General features: G+C 47.6%; 1 protein-coding gene and 1 long non-coding RNA gene across 3 annotated transcripts in view; one reads left to right on the forward strand and one right to left on the reverse strand.

The window, feature by feature from the left end:
• The window catches only part of LOC137539061 (uncharacterized), a 126,250-nt gene extending 123,030 nt beyond the window's left edge, over positions 1 to 3,220 (reverse strand). Inside the window, exon 1 of the long non-coding RNA XR_011024923.1 lies at positions 2,887 to 3,220. This is a non-coding gene — a long non-coding RNA (uncharacterized lncRNA). The remainder of the gene's footprint in view (positions 1 to 2,886) is intronic.
• Positions 3,221 to 4,473: 1,253 nt separating this feature from the next.
• Positions 4,474 to 24,022, forward strand: part of LOC137537723 (transmembrane protein 272-like) — a 132,622-nt gene continuing 113,073 nt past the window's right edge. Inside the window, exon 1 of one of the 2 annotated variants that reach the window (XM_068259662.1) lies at positions 4,474 to 4,661. Coding sequence is in view for 1 of the 2 variants with exons in the window: in XM_068259660.1 (XP_068115761.1) it covers positions 11,465 to 11,480 (16 nt within the window). In the remaining variant the exon portion in view is untranslated. Of the gene's footprint in view, positions 4,662 to 11,449; positions 11,481 to 24,022 lie in introns of those variants that run through there. The other variant, XM_068259660.1, reaches the window with a different exon arrangement.

Below are 24,022 nucleotides of genomic sequence, written 5' to 3' on the forward strand. Positions count from 1 at the left end.
GGTAGCTGGCCCCCCAGGATAGGTTAGGTAGGTAGCTGCCCCCCAGGATAGGTTAGGTAGGTAGCTGGCCCCCCAGGATAGGTTAGGTAGGTAGCTGGCCCCCCAGGATAGGTTAGGTAGGTAGCTGGCCCCCCAGGATAGGTTAGGTAGGTAGCTGCCCCCCAGGATAGGTTAGGTAGGTAGCTGCCCCCCAGGATAGGTTAGGTAGGTAGCTGGCCCCCCAGGATAGGTTAGGTAGGTAGCTGGCCCCCCAGGATAGGTTAGGTAGGTAGCTGGCCCCCCAGGATATGTTAGGTAGGTAGCTGCCCCCCAGGATAGGTTAGGTAGGTAGCTGGCCCCCCAGGATAGGTTAGGTAGGTAGCTGGCCCCCCAGGATAGGTTAGGTAGGTAGCTGCCCCCCCAGGATAGGTTAGGTAGGTAGCTGGCCCCCCAGGATAGGTTAGGTAGGTAGCTGGCCCCCCAGGATAGGTTAGGTAGGTAGCTGGCCACCCAGGATAGGTTAGGTAGGTAGCTGGCCCCCAGGATAGGTTAGGTAGGTAGCTGGCCCCCCTGGATAGGTTAGGTAGGTAGCTGGCCCCCCAGGATAGGTTAGGTAGGTAGCTGGCCCCCCAGGATAGGTTAGGTAGGTAGCTGGCCCCCCAGGATAGGTTAGGTAGGTAGCTGGCCCCCCAGGATAGGTTAGGTAGGTAGCTGGCCCCCCAGGATAGGTTAGGTAGGTAGCTGGCCCCCTAGGATAGGTTAGGTAGGTAGCTGGCCCCCCAGGATAGGTTAGGTAGGTAGCTGGCCCCCCAGGATAGGTTAGGTAGGTAGCTGGCCCCCCAGGATAGGTTAGGTAGGTAGCTGGCCCCCCAGGATAGGTTAGGTAGGTAGCTGGCCCCCCAGGATAGGTTAGGTAGGTAGCTGGCCCCCAGAATAGGTTAGGTAGGTAGCTGGCCCCCAGGATAGGTTAGGTAGGTAGCTGGCCCCCCTGGATAGGTTAGGTAGGTAGCTGGCCCCCCAGGATAGGTTAGGTAGGTAGCTGGCCCCCCAGGATAGGTTAGGTAGGTAGCTGGCCCCCCAGGATAGGTTAGGTAGGTAGCTGGCCCCCCAGGATAGGTTAGGTAGGTAGCTGGCCCCCCAGGATAGGTTAGGTAGGTAGCTGGCCCCCCAGGATAGGTTAGGTAGGTAGCTGGCCCCCCAGGATAGGTTAGGTAGGTAGCTGGCCCCCCAGGATAGGTTAGGTAGGTAGCTGGCCCCCCAGGGTAGGTTAGGTAGGTAGCTGCCCCCCAGGATAGGTTAGGTAGGTAGCTGGCCCCCCAGGGTAGGTTAGGTAGGTAGGTAGGTAGGTGACGTCGCTAGCTGCCCTCTCCCTCCCTTCCTCTCCCCCCTCAGATGCAGAGTGCGCGGCGCACGGAAGCGCTGTAGGCTGAACTCACCTCCGTCCCTGCGCCGCTGGTCTCCTCCCGCTCTGTATAGATGTTGTTACACACTGCTTCCTGTTTAGCCGGAAGCAGTGTGTAACAGCAGATCTATGCAGAGCGGGAGGAGACCAGCGGCGCTTGGAACGCAGGCAGGTGAGTTCTGCCTACAGCGCTTCCGTGCGCCGCGCACTCTGCATCTGAGGGGGGGGGCCCGGGGAGAGGTCGGGCTGCCCTCCCCACGGCTGCAGCTCCCCTCTCCCAATAACGCACGCAGGGCAGGGATCTCCGAGTCCAAACGGACATGGGCCCCCCGGGCCCCTCCCCCGCCTCTTCAGGAGCCGGGCCCGGTCGCCGAGGCGACCGTTGCGACCACAGGCCCTACGCCCCTGGCCCTAGGCACTGGCCTTGGGGGCTTTCCATAAATCCGGCCCTGCAGGAAGAAGCCGAGAGATGGCACTTCTTGTGCAAGCTAATCTAGGGGAATATAAAAAAAAATATATTCTCCTACTGATTACCTAATTTCTCCCCCACTTAAAGCTATTAGTATCAAAATATTCAATCCAACTTGACTGTACTGTCACACAGAACCCTCTCCTATTGATGCCTAACCAAAACCACCCCCTACCGAAGCCTAACCCTAACCAATCCCTGCCAATGCCTAATCCTAACTACCCCGCCTGCCGATTGCTTAACTCTAACTACCCCCCTGCAGAAGCCTAACCCTAACTACCCCGCCTACCGATTGCTTAACTCTAACTACCCCCCTGCAGAAGCCTAACCCTAACTACCCCGTCTACCGATTGCTTAACTCTAACCACCTGCTGCAGATGCCTAAACCTAAGTACCCCACAAGCCAACGTCTAACCCTAACTACCCCCAGCCGATGACTTACCTTAACCGCTCCCCACCAGCTGCAAACCAGGCAAATAAAAAAAAAGGACATTTTTTCCACCGGTTGCAAAAATTATTGTTGAGATTAGTGAAAGAAGCCGAGCATGCGCAGTTATGCACAGTCAATACACCGGGCATGCGATGTATGGCAAGTTGCTAAATCTTTTGGGGGCGGGGCTTCTCACAGCCAGGGGAGGAGCTTTACATGAGCAGCTGAAGGGCACTTATTTTGGAAATAAAGAAAGCCGCAAACCCCCCTACTGGTGACACATTTTACATCTTGAGCTGTTGCCACCGGGCATCTAGAATTTGAATCTAGAATTTTAGTCTGACATGCTACAACCACACATTAAGAAATGGACCAGAATCAGTGATCTAACTAAAAAGGGGCCGTGTTAAGAATAAAAGACAGTTGATGCAGAATGATAAATGCAAATATATATATATATATATATATATATATATATATATATATATATATATATATATATATATATATATATATATATATATATATATATGACGATATAAATACAATAAATACATGATTTTAAAGCACTTTGAGTTTGTGCGCGGGCACGGATGCTGATGTCACCTGCATCGTCTCCCGCACAGCTGCAACGCTACGTCATCACAGTTGCTGCGGTAACAGGAAACACTTCCTCTGCGGAGGGACCAGCAGTGGCTCGAGCAGAAGCAGCTGGACGACGTGTCTCCGGTAGTGTTGTCCGGATCATGAACGATTCGGATCTTTGATCCGAATCTTTTTTATGAGTCGATCATCCGAATCATCAAAATGAACGATTCGGATCGCAAAAGGGGCGGGGCCAGGAGCGACACGCCCCCTCTCAGCGGGCAGCGGGGTCCTGGAAGCAGGGATCGCTCTGTTGGATGGGAGGCAGCCTTGCAGGGAGACAGGTAGATGAGAGAGAGGGGACATGGATGCCACTGCCAGATATGTGTAGAGCACACATACTGGCTATAACGTGCTGCTCATTATAGGCTGGCTGTTCTGTAGTGCTGCACAGTGATCACATTGGAAACTTTTGGCTCAGCACAGCTCAGTAACTTTGCAGACAGTGTGATTGAAAGGCAATATAATCCTCCTGCACTCGGCACTAAACAGCTGCACTTATCTTCTGGGAATGCTTTCTTTCACTGTGCGACCTTTTCTTTCAAAGTGTACAGATGAACATATAGGTGAAATATATGTAAAGCATATGACTTCAGCATGTGGGTATTAGTGCAAACATTTCTGCTCTCTGCTCGTCCCTCCTCCCTTCTCTGTCCACTCCCTGCCCTCTGTCCATCTTCTCCCCTTCTCTGTGTGTCCACCCCCTCCCCTTCTCCTGTCCACAGACCTGTCCTGCTGTTCATTTCACCCCCGAATGCTTCCGGTAGTAAAATGATCCGAGATTCGGATCAAAGATCCGGATCTCTTCAATGATCCGATTCGAATCATCCGGATCATTGAAAAGATCCGAACTTCCCATCTCTAGTCTCCGGATTTTACCAAACTACACAGCAGATAAGTGCCGCCTACTCGCTGGAGGCATCTCACGGAGCAATAGGAGATCACTGCGCATGTCAGCCATAAGAGATGTGTTCGGAGCTCCACCTTGTGGCCAGCAGTGGAATGACCCGTCTATGAAAACCTGATTCAGGTAGGCTATGTCGCTCATTGCTAGTTAGCTGTTACCATAGCGCCCCGTTGATGATGCCCAGGGCAGGCCACCCACTGGTGTGTGTCCTCAGAGCCCGCCCCCTCTCATCACACACACCAGCATGTAGCTCTCTGGCCAATCACAGAGATCCCTCAGGCACTGCACTGCCAGTAGCTGCTATTTGCTGCCAGCTGAGTCAGTCTAACAGGGGGCGTGGCTTATAGTCAGAAAGGTTTGTTTACCAAAGACATGCTGAGATTGGCATATGCCGGTGGGGGCGGGGCTTACCGGGAACTGGGGCGGAGTTTCATAGTTTTATGGGCGGAGCTTTGTGTCAGGACAGCGTCCCTTAAAAAAAAACTATATGTATACATATATAGTGTGTTATAAGATTTAATGAAAGCCCTTTGAGCACGAGCACGGATGCTGATGTCACCTGCATCGTCTCCCGCACAGCTGCAAGGCTACGTCATAACAGTTGCTGCGGTAACAGGAAACACTTTCTCTGCGGAGGGACCAGCAGCGACTCGAGCAGAAAAGCTGGACGTGTCTCCGGATCATAACTAACACCGCAGACAAGTGCTGTCTACTCGCTGGAAGCATCTCATGGAGCAATAGGAGATCACATGTCAGCCACAAGAACTGTGTCCGGAGCTCCACCTTGTGGCCGTCAGTGGAATGACCTGTCAATGAAAACTTGATTTAGGTAGGTTGTGCCCAAGCAAGCCGAGAGGACGGCATTAGCTGTGCCAGAGCTCCCCCTTGTGGCTGGAATAAGTAACATTACTTTCTCTTCCAGATGCTAGGCATTTTCATGTACTTTTTATGCATCAAGTCCACATCGGACAAATACATTACATACAGCAGTGCTTTGTGAAAAGCTTCCTGAAATAATGCATAGATGTAAAGTGAGCCGTAGGGAAACATGGAAAAATGTATTCACCTGCACTGCACATCATTTGTTTATTGTGTTATAGCTGAACGCAGCTTATTCTGTGTAAACCAGCCCTACATCTATGAGTTTTTAACGGAAAGCTTTTTCACAATGCACTGCTGCATGCATTTCTTTCATGCATTACTGCTGAGTACATACAAATTTGCATGGAAATGCACAGCAACTATAAGAGAAAGTGCAGAACAACTGCTCAATTCAAATGCGCCTTTATCTGCTGGTTGTGTAAATCTTTAGCTCCCATAGCTGTTTAACTCCTGCAAAAGTAAGGTTCAGCCCCACAATTTCTGACTACCAATATCCCGACCGACTAACCTGACCAGTGTTCCCCAAATGTAAAAAGTGTTTCCCCCCTACCTCGTACATACAGTGGCTTGCAAAAGTATTCGGCCCTCTTGAAGTTTTCCACATTTTGTCACATTACTGCCACAAACATGAATCAATTTTATTGGAATTCCACGTGAAAGACCAATACAAAGTGGTGTGCACGTGAGAAGTGGAACGAAAATCATACATGATTTCAAACATTTTTTACAAATATATAACTGCAAAGTGGGGTGTGCATAATTATTCAGCCCCCTTTGGTCTGAGTGCAGTCAGTTGCCATAGACATTGCCTGATGAGTGCTAATGACTAAATAGAGTGCACCTGTGTGTAATCTAATGTCAGTACAAATACAGCTGCTCTGTAATGGCCTCAGAGGTTGTCTAAGAGAATATTGGGAGCAACAACACCATGAAGTCCAAAGAACACACCAGACAGGTCAGGGAGGGATAAAGTTATTGAGAAATTTAAAGCAGGCTTAGGCTACAAAAAGATTTCCAAAGCCTTGAATATCCCACAGAGCACTGTTCAAGTGATCATTTGGAATTGGAAGGAGTATGGCACAACTGTAAACTTACCAAGACAAGGCCTTGCACCTAAACTCACAGGCCGAACAAGGAGAGCGCTGATTAGAAATGCAGTCAAGAGGCCTATGGTGACTCTGGACGAGCTGCAGAGATCTACAGCTCAGATGGGGGAATCAATCCATAGGACAACTATTAGTCATGCACTGCACAAAGTTGGCCTTTATGGAAGAGTGGGAAGAAGAAAGCCATTGTTAACAGAAAAGCATAAGAAGTCCCGTTTGCAGTTTGCCACAAGCCATGTGGGGGACACAGCAAACATGTGGAAGAAGGTGCTCTGGTCAAATGAGACCAAAATGGAACTTTTTGGCCAAAATGCAAAACGCTATGTGTGGCAGAAAACTAACACTGCACATCACTCTGAACAAAGTAAACCTCTTGGAGTCTGCAAAAGACTTGAGACTGGGGCTGAGGTTCACCTTCCAGCAGGACAATGACCCTAAACATAAAGCCAGGGCAACAATGGAATGGTTTAAAACAAAACCTATCCATGTGTTAGAATGGCCCAGTCAAAGTCCAGATCTAAATCCGATCGAGAATCTGTGGCAAGATCTGAAAACTGCTGTTCACAAATGCTGTCCATCTAATCTGGCTGAGCTGGAGCTGTTTTGCAAAGAAGAATGGGCAAGGATTTCAGTCTCTAGATGTACAAAGCTGGTAGAGACATACCCTAAAAGACTGGCAGCTGTAATTGCAGCAAAAGGTGGTTCTACAAAGTATTGAATCAGGGGGCTGAATAATTATGCACACCCCACTTTGCAGTTATTTATTTTTGAAAAATGTTTGGAATCATGTATGATTTTCGTTCCACTTCTCACGTGTACACCACTTTGTATTGGTCTTTCACGTGGAATTCCAATAAAATTGATACATGTTTGTGGCAGTAATGTGACAAAATGTGAAAAACTTCAAGGGGGCCGAATACTTTTGCAAGCCACTGTATGTGCAGTGTAAAGTATTGCCTCTGCTCTGTTGCAGCTTCTGGCTTCCTCTGGTGTACCGTCATTGCGAGTGCCTGTACCACAAGGCACCAGACGCATGTGTGATGTCACTACACGCACCTGGTACCATATGGTACAGTCGCTTGCAGTGACACAGAACACCAGAGAAGACTAGGACGCAGGTGGACATACTTTACTAAGCACAAGCACCTGTGGGACACGTTTACATTGGGGGGGGGGGGGGGGGGTGTCGACCTGGCAGTTGGAGGCGGCAGCGCTAGGACAATTTCTGATAGGTTTTATGTTGAAATCTATTGAAAATCGATCTGCAGCATGTGGGCAGCCAATAATTCCTTCCTCTGATCAGATTTGATCAGAGAGGGATGTGTCTTGATATGCTCATACATCGAGTGATATATGGCTACCTTTGGAAAAGATTTTGCAGTTAATGGGCAAACATTTGTAATCTCCACCTGAATCATATCAGATAATAGCAAGGACTGCTAAAAGGTAGTAATATAACAGTCATGTAATTGTAGGACTGCTAAAAGGTAGTAATATAACAGTCATGTAATTGTAGGACTGCTAAAAGGTAGTAATATATCAGTCATGTAATTGTAGCCTCCTAGAGTACCTGCAATACATTTTTTTTCATACTCTTTAAAGGGACACTTAAGCCAGGAATACAAAAAATCAGCTTTACTTTCCTGGGGCTTCTACCCGCCTCCTCCAGCCCTCCCGTGCCCTTGCAGTCACTCACAGAGCCTCCAATCCCCTGTCTCCAGCTAGTTTTGTTTTTGCTGACAGGACTGGCCATGTGTATTTTTCTTCTCATTCCCATCCGCAATAGCGACCTGCGCCTGTTCAGGACACTATTGAGGATGGGAACATGAAGAAAGATACGCGTAGCCAGACCTGCACAGGCGCAGAAAGCCCGCTGATCCCCTGTCTGGGCTTGTCAGTGAAAACGAAACTAGCTGGTGGCGGGGGACTCCATGAGTGACTGCAAGGTCACGGGACAGCTGCAGGGGGCTGGTAGAAGCCCCAGGCAAGTAAAACTGATTTTTTTTATTTCTGGCTTAAGTGCCCTTTTAAGTACATTTTTTAATTATATATCCAAGTAGTCCTGCTTTTTTTGTTTTGTTTTTTTACTAAATGTTGTTACTCCCATTAAATGTAAGCTACTGCAACTGCACACATTATTTCACTCGCCCTTTAGCAATATTAATGGGATCTGATATGACCCAGGTGAGTGTTGCGAAGCTTTCAGTCCCCTATTACACCTAATGCATCATGTCACGTCGTAGAACTCCCTCACGCCACCGCTTGTTGCAGGGGCCATTCAAGTCAGTGAGGCATGACACTGCCTGTGGTGCAGTGCAATGCGTCGGAAGTGCTCTGAGTGCCTCAGAAGCAATGCACAAGCTGCAGTGCATTACTCTGTGACTCCCGGAAGTCAACCCAAAGTCACGTGTTATTTTTTCTTCTTCAGTAAAATCAGTAAAATAAATAAGTTGGAAGACTAGATTAAGAATTGAGAAGATGGAAAACAACATTGGTAAGTATGAGATGGAGGAGAAGATTGCATATTTGTGTGTCATTGCAGGGAAAAAAGTACCACCAAGCTAAAATACAAAAGAAGTCATATGCAAGATGGAAGATGGAAAGAGGACAAAGAGGAAGAAAAAGCAAACCGGCACAGGTAGGTCAGAATAAGAACAGTTTGTATGTAAATGTGTCATTGTAGGAAGAAAGAAAACTGAAAAGAAGGAATACAAATGGATACACAGGAGGGCAGAAGGAAATCAGTAAAAGGAATACGTTGGAAGACTGGACAAAGAAATGAGAAGATTGAAGACAACATTGGTAAGTATGAGATGAAGGAGAAGATTGCATATTTGTGTGTCATTGCAGGGAAAAAGAGTACCACCAGGATAAAATACAAAGGAAGACCTTTGCAAGATGGAAAGAGGAGAAGGAGGAAGAAAACACAAAACGGCACAGGTAGGTCAGAATAAAAACAGTTTGTATGTAAATGTGTCATTGTAGGAAGAAGTAGAGAAAAGAAGGAATACAAATGGTTACACAGGAGGGCAGAAGGAAATCAGTAAAAGGAATAAGTTGGAAGACTGCACAAAGAAATGAGAAGATTTAAAGGGACTCCGAGCTCAACCTAAAAAGGAAAATAGTACTTACCCGGGGCTTTCTCCAGCCCAGTGCTGGTCGGGAGGTTCCACGATGGCGTCCTGGCTCCTCTCCTAGGCCCGCTCCAGAATGGCTGACCGGTGGCAGCCCGGCGACACTCGGTTGAGTGTCGGGCTCCTTCTTCCACGTATGACGCGGCTGACCTCACCACGCCGGCCGCCTCGCGTCATCACGGCGGACGGGGTGGCAGTACGGTGCATGCACGATTAAAGCGTGCATACGCCGTACTGCCATGCCGACCACCGTGATGATGCGAGGCGGCTTGCGTGGTGACATCAGCCGCGTCATACGGCTTAGGAGAGGAGCCAGGACGCCGTCGTGGGACCTCCCGACCAGCACTGGGCAGAAGAAAGCCCCGGGTGAGTACTATTTTCCTTTTTAGGTTGAGCTCGGAGTCCCTTTAAGACAACATTCGTAAGTATGAGGTGGAAAATAAGATATCATATTTGTGTGTCATTGCAGGGAAAAAAGTACCACCAAGCTAAAATACAAAAGAAGGCATATGGAAGATGGAAAGAGGACAAAGAGGAAGTAAAAGCAAACCGGCACAGGTAGGTCAGAATAAGAACAGTTTGTATGTAAATGTGTCATTGTAGGAAGAAGGAGTAGAGAAAAGAAGGAATACAAATGGATACACAGGAGAGGAGAAGGAAATCAGTAAAATAAATAAGTTGGAAGACTGGGTGAAGAAATGAGAAGCTAGAAAACAACATTGGTAAGTACGTGATGGAAGAGAAGATCAGGGGCGGACTGACCATTCGGGCACTCGGGCACGGACCGAGGGCCCGTGGTCAGGGGGGGCCCCGCCAGACAACCCTGGGCAGGAGGGAAAGCTACATATACTGGGGACACCTATCCACCTGGCTACATATACTGGGGACACCTATAGACCTGGCTATACTGGGAACATCTATCCACCTGGCTATATATACTGGGGACACCTATCCACCTGGCTATACTGGGAACACCTATACACCTAGCTACATATACTGGGGACACCCATAGACCTGGCTATCTATACAGAAGACACCTATAGGCCTGGCTACCTATTCTGGAGACACCTGTTGACCTGGCTACCTATACTGGGGGCACCCATAAACCTGGCTACCTATTCTGGGGACACCTATAATCCTGGCTACCTATTCTGGGGACACCTATAGACCTGGCTACCTATTCTGGGGACACCTATAATCCTGGCTACCTATTCTGGGAAAACCTATAGACCTGGTTACTACCACTGGGGATACCTTTTGACCTGGTTACCTATACTGGGGGCACCTATTTTCTGGGAACTGTTGTCAGATTAACTATTTTTGGGGAACTGCTGCTGCCAGATTAAGTGTATTTTGCGAAACAGCTGCCAGATGATGTATATATTTGGGGAAACGCTGCCAGATTGTGTATAATGGGGGAACCGCTGCTTCCAGATTATGTGTATTTTGGGGAACCACTGCCGCCAGATTACATGTATTTTGGGTGATCCGCTGCCAGATCACGCATATTTTGGGGAGCCGCTGCTAAATTATGTGTATTTGGGGGAACCACTGCTGCCAGATTACGTCTATTTTTGGGGGAACGACTGCCATATTATCTGTAATTTGGAGGAACCTCTGCCAAGTTGCATGGATTTTTGAGGGGAAACACTATGGCAGAGTTCAAACTTCCCCGGCAGACCTTTTACACCACTGCTAAGGTCATGTATATTTTGCCCTACCCATGACCACGCCCACATTCTGTTGCATGACCACACCCATTTTTCGGTGCGCCGCGCTACGCATGGCACAGGGGTTTTTATCATTATAAAAATCTGTTGTCAGTAAATTATTATATCTTAGCCTGTAAAAAAAGAACGTGAAAGGTGGGAAACACTGGTATGGTGGGCCCCATAATCTCCTATTGCCCGGGGGCCCCATGAGTTGTCAGTCCGCCCCTGGAGAACATTGCATATGTGTGTGTCATTGCAGGGAAAAAAGTACCACCAAGATAAAATACAAAAGAAGGCATATGCAAGATGGAAAGAGGACAAAGAGGAAGAAAACACAAAACAGCACAGGTAGGTCAGAATAAAAACAGTTTGTATGTAAATGTGTCATTGTAGGAAGAAGGCATAGAGAAAAGAAGGAATACAAATGGATACACAGGAGGGCAGAAGGAAATCAGCAAATGAAACAAGTTAGAAGACTGGACAAAGAAATGAGACGATGGAAAACAACATTGGTAAGTATGAGATGGAGGAGAAGATTGCATATTTGTGTGTCATTGCAGGAAAAAAAAGTACCACCAAGCTAAAATACAAAAGAAGGTATATGCAAGATGGAAGATGGAAAAAGGACAAAGAGGAAGAAAACAGCACAGGTAGGTCAGAATAAAAACAGTTTGTATGTAAATGTGTCATTGTAGGAAGAAGGAGAAGAGAAAAGAAGGAATACAGATGAACACACAGGAGGGCAGAAGGAAATCAGCAAAATAAGTACATTGGAAGACTAGATGAAGAATTGAGAAGATGGAAAACAACATTGGTAAGTATGAGATGAAAGAGAAGATTGCATATTTGTGTGTCATTGCAGGGAAAAAAGTACCACCAAGATAAAATACAAAGGAAGGCATTTGCAGGATGGAAGATGGAAAGAAAAAAAAGAGGAAGAAAACACAAAACGGCACAGGTAGGTCAGGATAAAAACAGTTTGTATGTAAATGTGTCATTGTAGGAAGAAGGAGTAGAGAAAATAAGGAATACAAATGGATACACATCGGGGGACTACAATGGCAAGAGGCCCATCACAGGACTGAAACAGTAGGCCCAACATGGACTACATTGGCAAGAGGCCTATCGGGGTACTACAATGACAAGAGGACCATCGAGGGACAATAGCGGCAAGAGGCCCATCAGGGTACTACAATGGCAAGAGGCCCATCGAGAGACTACAACGGCAAGAGGCCCATTGGGGGATTAACATGGCAACAGGCCCGTCGGGGGACTAACATGGCAAGAGGCCCGTCGGGGGACTAACAGGGCAAGAGGCCCATTGGCCCTACAATGGCATGAGGCCCATCGGGGACTACAACAAGAAGCTCATCGGGGGACTACAACTGCAAGAGGCCCATCGAGGGACTACAATGGCAAGAGGGCCATCAAGGGACTACAACAACAAGAGGCCCATCAAGGGACTACAACGGCAAGAGGCTCATCTAGGGACTACAACAGCAAGAGGCTCATCAGAGGACTGACACAGTAAGAGGCCCATTGAGGGACTAACTCGGCAAGAGGCCCATCGGGGGACGACAACAGCAAGATTCCTATTGGGAGACTAAAATGGCAAGAGGCCCATCGGAGGACTACAGCTGCAAGAGGACCATCGGGGGACTAAAACGGCAAGAGGCCCATTTTGGGACTGCAACGGCAAGAGGCCCATCAGGACTGACATGGTAAGAGGCCCAACGGGGACTACAATGGCAAGAGACCCATCGGGGGACTACAATGGCAAAAGAACCATCGAGGGACTAGAACGGCAAGAGGCCCATCTGGGGACTAACATGGCAAGAGTGTGTGGTTTCCTGGCGTTTGTACTAGTCCTTTCAACTAGTTAAGGTATTGTGATTGTAGATCTTTCAACTATTATAGGCAATAAAAGGGTTAGGGGGGTAGGTTCCTTAGAGAAGATTGTGTTTTTCATTGGAAGATTCTTCTCTTGTTCCGTCAGCATGGGTTGGGTTGTGCCAACATATACAAGGTTGGTGGGAGGAACTGGTTCCCGGGGAGGCGGGAGGGTTTAGCTGACAATTCAGCATCTGAATCTATGCATCTATGCTATTTCTTGGGATGTGTGATGTTAGAAGGCCTATCTAGGGACTACAATGACAAGAGGCCCATCGGGGGACTAACAAGGCAAGAGGCCCATTGTGGACAAAAATGGCATGAGGTCCATCGGGGACTACAACAAGAAGTGGTCCATCGAGGGACTACAACAGCAAGAGGCTCATTGGAGCCCATCAGCGGATTACAACAGTAAGAGGCCCATCAAGGGACTACAACGGCAAGAAGCCCATCAAGGGACTACAATGGCAGGAGGCCCATCGGGGGACTACAATGGCAAGAGGCCCATCGGGGGACTACAATTCGCAAGAGGCCCATCAGAGGACTGACATGGTAAGAGGCCCAATGGGGACTACAATGGCAAGAGGCCCATCGGGGGACTGCAAAGGTAAGAGGACTACAACGGCAAAAGGCCCATCGAGGGACTAACACGGCAAGAGACCCATTGCCACTGGCCACAATGCAAACGTGCACAGAGAGCAAGAGGGCTGCTGCACAGGCGGCTATCAGCAGAGTACCTCGGTCAGGCGCTCGCCTGATCTCACTGCATTGCAGCATTTGCAAACTTGCAAATTCTGAACCAGTTTAGTCTGCTGCTTTGGTGCCCTTGCTCCTGTGGTGCCCTAGGCCATGTCCTAAATCCGGACCTGCTTGTTCATTGTCTATGGCTAAAAGTATTAGAGGCAGAGGATCAGCAGGATAACCAGGCAACTAGCATTGCTTAAAAGGGAATACATATGGCAGCTGTGGCGAACATTACAGAAAGTCGTGCGCAATCACCAACGACTTGCGTAATGGTCCAGCCCATTACTGTCAGTCCTGTGTAGATTAAAACAAATACCTTTCCTTTTGCTCTCTTCCACTGAAAGCAAAAGCCCCTCACCCACATCCTGTGTCAGGTCAGAGAGGAATTTCACACGTGGCCGACCTCCTAGGCAGAGCCATTTGGTGCACAGCTCATTCCCCAAAGGAACTAGATCCAATCAGTAAAATAAGAGATTCCCTCCAAACTCATAGACTCAAACAAAGAGAACTTGTATGTATTTGTAATTCAAAATAGCCTTGTCACAGGAAGAAAAAAAACATTTTCTGATACCTATAAATCAGCTCTATCATTCACCTGAACTACAAGTTCCTAACTGTCAGGAATCAATAGGAAAACCGCTTTATCCGGCCTGCGTAGAACGAATGCGATAGAATAGGCACGTGTAGCCTCAATTGATACAGGGTCGCAGGCCGCTTATGAATATAGCCTCGGCTTTGCGATGCGCCACTTTGGGGCGGAGTCACACAGATTATTAATAATTTGTACATTTTCTTGCTCTGAGTCTGGGGCTGGCAACCCTGCTGCCAGGAGATAACCACACCTCTTTTCCAGGTAGTGACAGCCCAAAACTCAGGTCCTATAAAAGTGGGGCGGGACCAAACCCACCCAGTTCTCCAAATTCCATCAACCAGGAAAGTCCAGGCATGCGTTCAAGGAGAACCGACGCATGCTGTGTTCAAGGACTCTTAACATTAATGCCTACTTTTAAACTGGACTCTGTTTCTTCATTCTCCAAATGGACTATCAGCCATAACTAAGTAAGAACTTTCTAATTTTACCCCTTTATTTTTAAGCTTTGTGATATATGTTAATTGGTGTATACAACTATATGTAGTGCATTTTTGTTATTAAACGTTTTAAAAATCGTTTAGCGGTTATGACCTGTTGCTGAACATACACAATCATACCTATTCTCCTGAAACCGCTACCCTGCGTTTAAGAAGTGTACCTTTATAACCCATATGCGAGAACCCGGCCCAGAAATAACGATCTGACCCAAGTTCCTGCATACTGCTAAGGGTTAATAGAGCGTTCTCGAAATCCTAGCATAATTACAGTAGCGGGCTGTGTAACCCGTTTGGGGGCAGATCTTTGAATTGTATGTGTGTGGTGAATCCGTTGGCGTCCGAACGCTCCCTCCATTAGTCAGTTCATCAAACTGCAAAGTCAGGTTTACGCTTCGTGATGGACAAAATGACAGTGCGAGAGGATTTCTGACCCTGATCGATTGACCCCATCCACAGACCGGCCTTGCGGTCTGTGACAGCAGCCTCCTTATCCCTCTCATTACCGTTAGCCTTTCAATAATTAAAATAAATAAATTAAAAAAATTAATTATTATAATGTAATACACTTTACCACCAGTAGGTGGGACAAGTTCTTGGATAAGGCTTACCCCTTAGTTAGAAAGCAACCAATCAGACGCCAGGAATGGCTCAGAACGAACGAAGGGAATTCTGCCTTTCTGGTGGCTCATTCTTGGTAAGTATAATTGATTTGTAACAGTAATTTATATTTTGGCCCTGTTCACAGTGATCAGTGACAGCAGGAACGCAATGCAGCCTAATTCTACGTACACAGTTGCAATAACGATCGTTTACAAGGAATGATCATTATCAGGCTAACAATATTGGAATGATTGGAATGCAATGATGGGATACAGCAATCATTATACACATATTAACGATCATTCTCGCAGAAAAGAACGATAGGGAAATGTTGCGTATATATTTTTATAAAATAAAATAAAAAAATACACAAACGTGGGGTTACAATAGATAAAAATATATGATAGTTAACTTGCAAGCAAAGTTTATTTGAAATTTATAATGTAACAATCGTTATGGGCCGCGCTAAACAGGAAGTACAGAAGCTAGGCAAAATCCAACGCAGGCGCATTGGCCCTTGTAATGATCATGCGCGGCGGAGAACTGTACACACCAGGAACTTGGAAGGCTGTGGAAGCGCTCAGCAGCCATCCAGATACAAAAGGTTTCCTATAGCTTTAACCCTCCTGGCGGTCTATTAAAAACTGCCAGGGGGCAGCACAGCAGGTTTTTTTTTAGGTTTTTTTTTTTTAAATCATGTAGCGAGCCTAGGTCTCGCTACAAGATAGCCTCTGTGCAGCGACATCCCCCCACTCTCTTGATCGCCTCCGGCGATCAAGCCCGTCCGGAAATCCCGTTCTGAACAGGATTTCCATTAGGGCTTCCCCCGCCGCCATGGCGATGGGCTGGATGACGTCATCGACGTCGTGAGGTCAAAGGGAGTCCCGATCCACCCCTCAGCGCTGCCTGGCACTGATTGGCCAGGCAGCGCATGGGGTCTTGGGGAGCGGTGCAGCGGGTAGCGGCGGCGATCGGTGTGCACAAAGTGCTAGCTGCTTGTAGCAAAAAATAAAAAAAATTATGCAAATCGGGCCAGCAGGGCCAGAGAAATCTTCCTGCGCGGCTTACCCCAAACTACGTTCGGGGTTACCGCCAGGAAGGTTAAGGTGATGCCACCATTAGAATCAGTGAGCGGGGCAACCTGGGAGATAGGAGCGAGCGTCACTCTGGATCTATCAACAGGAAGTGACGTATGCTGCCAGCCACCACAGAGAGCTGAACAGAGAGAGAGCCCTGAAGTCCCTGGCTGCGTGCACAGCCTGAGGACGGGGAGACGAACTTCTACTACACTGAGGTACTTTAAGGCTTCTTGCACACCAAGACGTTGTGTTAGGTGCCACGTTAAGGTCGCATAACGTGCACCTAACACAACGTATGGTGCTGCAAAAGCCGACGGTAGAGTGAGCCGCGTTCGGCGGCTCGATTCCTATAATGTCTCCCAGAGTGGCGCTGATTGGCCAGCGGGACCACGTGATGCGGAGCGAGACACTCCGCATCACGTGGTCCCGCCGGCCAATCAGCTACCGCCAGTGCAGTGAATATTAAGTAGCCATGTGCGCGGCTACTGTAGCTGGCTCTCCCCGCCTCCTCTCCGCCCCCCACTGCGCATGTGCAAACAGTCTAACGCGGCTATAGCCGCTCCAACGCCGTAGCATGCTGCACTTTGCACCGAACGTGCAGCGTTACATGTAACGCAACGTGGGCTGTGTGAACAGCCCACTTGTGTTACATTGCTGTGCGTTGGGGGAGCGTTACAGGCGCACTGACGTGCGCCTGTAACGTCTTGGTGTGTAAGCAGCCTAATTGTACTTATCCATTGAGCTATACCTGAGGAGTTGTGTGATTTGCAAATTGCAGATCCTATGCATAGAGAACTGTTTCTATTGGAGTTAATGCAACACGGAGCAGTGCTTTTCAGCGCTGCTAGCTTTGGGCGCAGCCAGCGCCGCCATAGACTGTAATGGGAATCAGTCTATAGCGGCGCTCAGTGAGGAAGGTCGGCTCCGTCAGAAGACGGAGCTGAAGTTGTTTAAAAAACACAATAATTTGGCCTCCTGCAATCGCTGGAAGCCGAATTATTTCATTCCCACACTATCCATGTCGGCCTGGGCCTGGAGGGGGAATAGTAATTAAAACGCCCCGGACTTGTGCAGAAGCAGGACCAGCCATTTAACAGCTGGATCCTGCGCCCAAGTCTACCAGCGCCGTATTCAAATGTACGCAATGCAACAAGCTGCTGGATTTACAATTATATTTTTTGCTTATACCAGTAATGGACTGCAAATTGCCCTCTACTCATAAGATTTGTGCAAGGAAGGCTCCATTCATTGCATAAATATTGCATATTGCATAATTTCATACTGCATATTGCATAAAGAATTGTTTCTATTGGGTGCAAAAAGCTGCGGGATTCACAATTATATTTTTTGATTATGCCAGTAACGGACTGCAAATTGCCCTCTACTCACAAGATTTATGTAAGGAAGGCTGTAGTTATTGCATTTATTGAAACTGATGACTAACCTTGATCAAGGCTGTTTTTTTTTTTGCTCTGGAAGTAATTTATGCGCATTTTATGAGGTTTATTGCACGCGCTGCTTGTTAGTGAATGTTCATGGTGTGGATATGAATCTAGTAAGCATGGTCTTTTGAACCCTTTTTTTAAAATCCTATGGCCTCAAGTCACGGAGCATTATCAAACGTTTATCAAACACTTTATCAAACGTTTGATAATTTACCTCATGGGTAAAATCTCATTTTAAATTCACTAAGGTGTTATATATTTATCGAATGTTTTACCGATAAAACGTTCAACGTTTTCTCTAACTTTGAGGGTTTGGGGAACCCCTTTTTTGGAACTTGCAGCTTAGCAGAACCTCACAGCGCCGCTTCTTTTCATGTTTTGAATTTTGTACACACTTTAGTTTTGTAATGATTTTCGTTCAATATGATCCGTCCTGTTGGAAATTTTCATTGTGCCGATATTGTTTGTTCATAGTTGTACTCAATGAATGTTTGGTAAAGTTCTTTACCTGATTGTCAGCAGACCAATCGTTAAGGTGCTGCTAGTAACGACCATCGTCGTAAATGTGTGCGTAGTTTTAGAGACAGCAACACCGCACATTACAGCCTGGTGCAAACCAAAAACCGCTAGCAGATGCGCAAAACGCTAGCAGATTTTGAAACGCTTTTTCTTCTTTTTCTGTAGCGTTTCAGCTAGCATTTTGCTGTTTTGTGAAGCGTTTTTGGTGTAGTAGATTTCATGTATTGTTACAGTAAAGCTGTTACTGAACAGCTACTGTAACAAAAAACGCCTGGCAAACCGCTCTGAAGTGCCGTTTTTCAGAGCGGTTTGCGTTTTTCCTATACTTAACATTGAGGCAGAAACGCATCCGCAATCCAAAATCTGCAGCAGCCCGGGAGTATGCGTTTCTGCAAAACACCTCCCGCTCTGGTGTGCACCAGCCCATACATTACCCTAGCGGATCCGCACCCGCAAGCGGATCGCAAACCGCAGCAGAACTGCTCTGGTGTGCACTAGGCCTTTCAGTGTGTTACGTTGGGTACAGTGAAGCATACATGTCAATAAAAAGTATGCTTCACTTCTACTGTTACCATGCCCGCCACCATTATTGCGCCACATCATTGACGACATGGGAACGTCGTTATACGTGGAGCATTGCAGTGCGGCGAGCAGTGTTGCTGAGCTCTGCTGGGAACAGGGCCTTAACCATTTTGGCCGTGCGGACGTGAGCCTCACGTCCACAGCGGCAGCGGCTTGAGCCGCAGGGACGCGCTCAGGGCCGGATTTGTACTTCTTACCGCCCAAGGCCGACTATTACCAGCCGCCCCAACCGAAACCGTATCCTACCACCTCTCTCCACACACACACCCACCCAAACATTTTTGGGCCGCTGGTGTCCTCTATTGCGGCTAGTGCCGAGGTCTCCATGGCAATATGAAGTGAATCAATCACGTCACACGGGGAACTGGTCAATCAAGCGATCTACAGGTGATGGGCGTGGTGGGAGCCGCCCACCACACACACATTGTCAAAAGTGGCTTACAATTGGACATTGGGTGGGGTCAGCAACACGTAAAAGTGAGTCCTGTACCCACTGCTGTTTTCAGGGTAACAGCGCTGGCCATCAATAATTAAGAAATGGGTACTGTGAGAGGCTGCCTTCTGTATTCTGTACTATTTGCTGGTGCTGCCCCTGGTCCTTTCATCCCCCACGCCAAGTGCGTGAGACCCGGCCTTCTGTAACTGCCTGCAGCTGCTGCTATGTCATTGGACAAGGCCTGGCTTTTTGCTAGTCACACACTGTTCACAAACGTTTGGTTAACAGACTGCAGCTGCCTGTAGCACAGCACAGGCATATGCCAGCTGGTACTAATAGCAGTTATCCTGACCCCTTTCATTTGTTTGGACACTTGCAAATAATGCCCTGCAAATAATGCCCACTGTCTGCAGGCCGCCCCTTGTTTATCTGGTGCCCTAGGCCATGGCCTATGTGGCCTTGCCAGAAATCCGGCCATGGACGCGCTAGTCACGTCCCTATAGTTTGGGTGGTCTGCAGGCAAATGCCTGCGATCGCGCTGTTGCCGCTAGCAGAGGGGATTGGCTGCAGGGGACAAAAGTCCTCTGTGCCAATCCGTACATGTCCGCCGAGAATAAACACTGTTCTTGTTCAAAAACAGTGTTTATTCTGTAAATGTACTCCCGCCATGATTTCCACCGGTTTCCACCGTCCGATCATTAAATTTATTAATGGGAACAATGTTCCCCTTCATGAATCTCCCCGCCGCCACTGTGATCGGAGGCTCCCGATGGAAGCTTACGTCACTTGCCTAGTTATAATGTAACAACACATTGGGCTCTATTCTCAATGAGGCCAAATTTCCGCAAAATATTACCGCAAAATTTCCGCCAGCGGTAAACTCCACATTTTTTCCACATTCACTAAAATTTTCCGCATGTTTTACGCATGCGGTAAAAAAGATGTGGAAACAGCCATTAAACGTGCGGTAAACATGCGGTAAAAAGGTTGCATGAAAAAGTGTAAAAAAAAACAAAAAAACAAAGTCCAGCAAGCACAGCCCTTAATGCTACGTACACACATGCGACAACGATCGTTCGTTGAGAACGACGAACGAACTTTTAATTGATGAAAGAACGACCTAAGTAAAGTTAGTTTTAAAAGGTGTGTAACGATCTGATCGTTAGAACGAACGTTACATCACGTAAAGCAACTATTGCGCCTGCGCATAAAAATGAGAAGTTTCACGGAGAAATTGTGAAATGCGCATGTCAAGCCTAGTACGAACGACCGTTTCCAACGATGTACTACTTTTGCAAACGATCGTCGTTGGTTAAAATCCGCCGAGACAGAACTTTCTTTTGTAGCGATTTGGCTCGTTCGTCGTTTGCCTTAATAGTCGGTGGTTCGTTTTTTGTAACGATCATCGTTGGTAAAGATCGGGGAACGATCATTACAAACGACTATAGTCGCATGTGTGTACGCACCTTAAGCCTCCAGACTTCATTAAAATCAATGGGATGCGGAATATATCACCTACTACTTGTAGGTGATTAAAAAGAAATAAAAAAATAAATAAATAAATAAAAATCAGTAAATACCATTGAAATAATGCGCCTAAAATGTTTTGTGGATTGGGATTTTTGCGGAAAATACCGACTTTTACGCTGCACTTTTTCTGCATGCGGAAAATTTTGAGAATGTGCACTTGCCGTTGTTTTGGTCGGTAACTTCCCGCATGTCCTTTACCGCATGCAGGAAGTGATTGAGAATAGAGCCCCATTGTATCCTTTTAGCGTACATTGTACGCTAATAGGATTTTTGCTCAGTAAGGACATCTTGTGGCCAAATAGTAAAATACACCTACTGACTTTGGGGAATAAAAATAAATTATTATCTATGTCAAGAGGGCATATAATTAATAAATAATGAGCTAAAAATTTGTGTAAAATTGAAAAAAATGCACCTTTTTCTCCAAATAAAATATTGTCACCATACATTACACTAGGGGTATAATTTTAATGTTGCAATAACTGGGACAAATGGCCAAATAAAATGTGTGGATTTTAATTATGGTAGCATGAATTATTTTAACACTGTAATGGCTATAAACTGAAAGATAATAATTGTTTCCATTTTTTTCTTATTATTCCCATTATAATGCATTTAGAATAAAATAATTCTTAGCATCATTTACCACCCAAAGAAAGCCTAATTGGTGGCGGAAAAAACAAGGTACAGTATAGATCATTTTGTTGTGATAAGTACTGATAAAGTTATTGGGGAATGAAAGGGAGAAGCGCTGACAGGTGGAAATTCCTCTCGTCCATAAGGTGAAAAATACCCGTGGGCTGAAATGGTTAAATGAGTACTGTAATGAATAAAAAAGGAGAGTTTAACTTACCCGGGGCTTCTACCAGCCCCCCGCAGACATCTTGTGCCCACACCAGGACAAAACGATCTTCCATTCCCCTGCCCCGCACGCTTACTGCACAGGAAGCTCCCGGCGACGTCAGTGGAAGCGAGGGTGCGCACAGCCAGGGCTGCGCAGGCGCAGTGGCTTTCGACATTAGAGTCGAAAACACTGGAAGCGAGTCACGGCGGAGGACCATGGGATTGTTTTGTACCTGCACCGGCACAAGATGTCTGCGGGGGGATATGGATGGTTCAGCAGAAGCCCTAGGTTAATTTTTACAGTACTCCTTTATTTTAATGCGTCTGGCATGGTGAAATTTATTGTGGGTGGAGTGAGTGGCATAACTCTGTGTGGACTTGCACTGGGTCCCTGAGGCCTATTTTCCACGAACTGTTGAGCTGTGCGTTCAGCAAGCTGTTACCAGGCAGCAGTGAACAGTTACTAGGCAGCAGTGAGCAGTTGTGAGCATTTGAGGAGCATTTCACTGCCTAACAGGGCCGGTTTAAGGGGACCTGTGGCCCTGGGCCAAACCGTAGCGTTAGGCTCCCGCCATTGCTTCTCTGCTCCCCGGTGCCCTGCAAGTATAATAACAGAAATAATCACCTATTAGTCCCGGCGGTTGAGCTGACGGGCAGCGGCTGCACTCTGAGACACGCTGCCTCCCTCCCACTCTATGACCCGGCGCGTCATGTGTAAACACACGCCAGGTCATAAATTGGGAGGGAGACAGCGTGTCTTCGAGTGCAGCCGCTTCCCGTTCGCTCACCTGCCGGGACTAATAGGTAATTATGGCTGCTGTTATACTTTCAGGGCCCCAGGGAGCAGTGCGAGTGAGGGGAGCAGGCAAAATGTAGCAGGGTAGGTGCTGTGGGGGCCTCAGTAGAGGTCGGGGCCCCGGGGCAAATGTCCCCTTTGCCTCTATGGTAGCGCCGGCCCTGCTGCCTATCAACAGTCCGTGGAACAGAGGCCTTAAAGGAATACTTATGTCAAAATAAAAAAATGATTTTTACTTACCTGGAGCATCCCTCAGCCCCCTGAAGCTGTATGGTGCCCTCGCAGCCTGGCTCCGATCTTCCTGTCCCCGCCGGCGGCTACTTCCAGGTTCGACGACAGCCGCCGACAGGCTTGGGAATGCGAGTGATTCTCTGCGTTCCCAGCCGCTATATCACCCTCTATGCTGCTATAGCATATATACGCTATAGCAGCATAGATGGTGATATAGCGGCTGGGAACGCAGAGAATCACTCGCGTTCCCAGCCTGTCGGTGGCTGTCGCCGAACCCGGAAGTGGCCGACAGGCTGGGAACGCGAGTGATTCTCTGCGTTCCCAGCCGCTATATCACCCTCTATGCTGCTATAGCATATATACGCTATAGCAGCATAGAGGGTGATATAGTGGCTGGGAACGCAGAGAATCACTCGCGTTCCCAGCCTGTCGGCAGCTGTCGCCAAACCCGGAAGTAGCCGCCGGCGGGGACAGGAGGATCGGAGCCAGGCTGCGAGGGCACCATCCAGCTTCGGGGGGCTGAGGGATGCCCCAGGTGAGTAAAAATCATTTTTTTTTTAATTTTGACTTAAAGAGACTCTGAAGCGAGAATAAATCTCACTTCAGAGCTCATAGTTAGCAGGGGCATGTGTGCCGCTAAACGGGGGTCCCTCACCTCACAAATCCCCTCCGAGCAGCCGGGGATCTCTTTCTGGTTGAGGCAGGGCTAACCGCCGCAGCCCTGCCCCACGCGCGTCTGTCAGCACGTATCTCCGCCTCTCCCCCGCCCCTCTCAGTCTTCCTTCACTGAGAGGCGGCGATGCGCCGCTGATAGACGCGACAAGAGGCAGGGCTGCAGCCGTTAGCCCTGCCTCTAGGAGCAGCAAAATATACGACCAATTTGGTCGTTGATTTTGCGTGGGGGGGGGTTGGGGGTGAAGGGAAACGCGTTTAGCCGCGGGATAGCTGCGTTTTAGCAGGGGCACACGTGCCCCTGCTAACTATGAGCTCTGAAGCGAGAATTATTCTCGCTTCAGTGTCTCTTTAAGTATTCCTTTAAAGTAAACTAGCACCCGATTCTGAGCAGATGGTAATTTTCTGCTAATTAGAAGGAAACCTATGCAGGTGGAAAATGAACCACTGAAATACAGTAGCTGCTGCATTTGATACATTCTCAAGCTAAATAAAATTTGTATCAACTAAGGCCACATACACACATCAGACCATAGTCTTTGGAAAATGAAAGAACACAGACCAATTTTACCCCATTCCATGTAGTATGAGAGCCATACCTACACAGTCTATTCTATGGAGCTGAACTCCCCATCAGAAAAAAATCTTTGCAAGATGCTGCACACAAAGATGCTGTACAGACACAAAAGATCAGTATCTGCAAAAGATCTGTTCCTGCCAAAGATCCGTTCCCGCAAATTGCATTCATAGTCTATGAGATCTGCAGATCATCATACACACCTTGTTTAACTGACATTCTTCTGCAGATCAGACAATCATCTGCAGATCTGAAAATCCATCCTGGTGGATTTGATCTGCAGATGAATGTCTGTTAAACAAGGTGTGTAAGATGATCAGCAG

This window comes from Hyperolius riggenbachi, chromosome 11, assembly GCF_040937935.1.
Source record: "Hyperolius riggenbachi isolate aHypRig1 chromosome 11, aHypRig1.pri, whole genome shotgun sequence".
NCBI lineage: Eukaryota > Metazoa > Chordata > Amphibia > Anura > Hyperoliidae > Hyperolius > Hyperolius riggenbachi.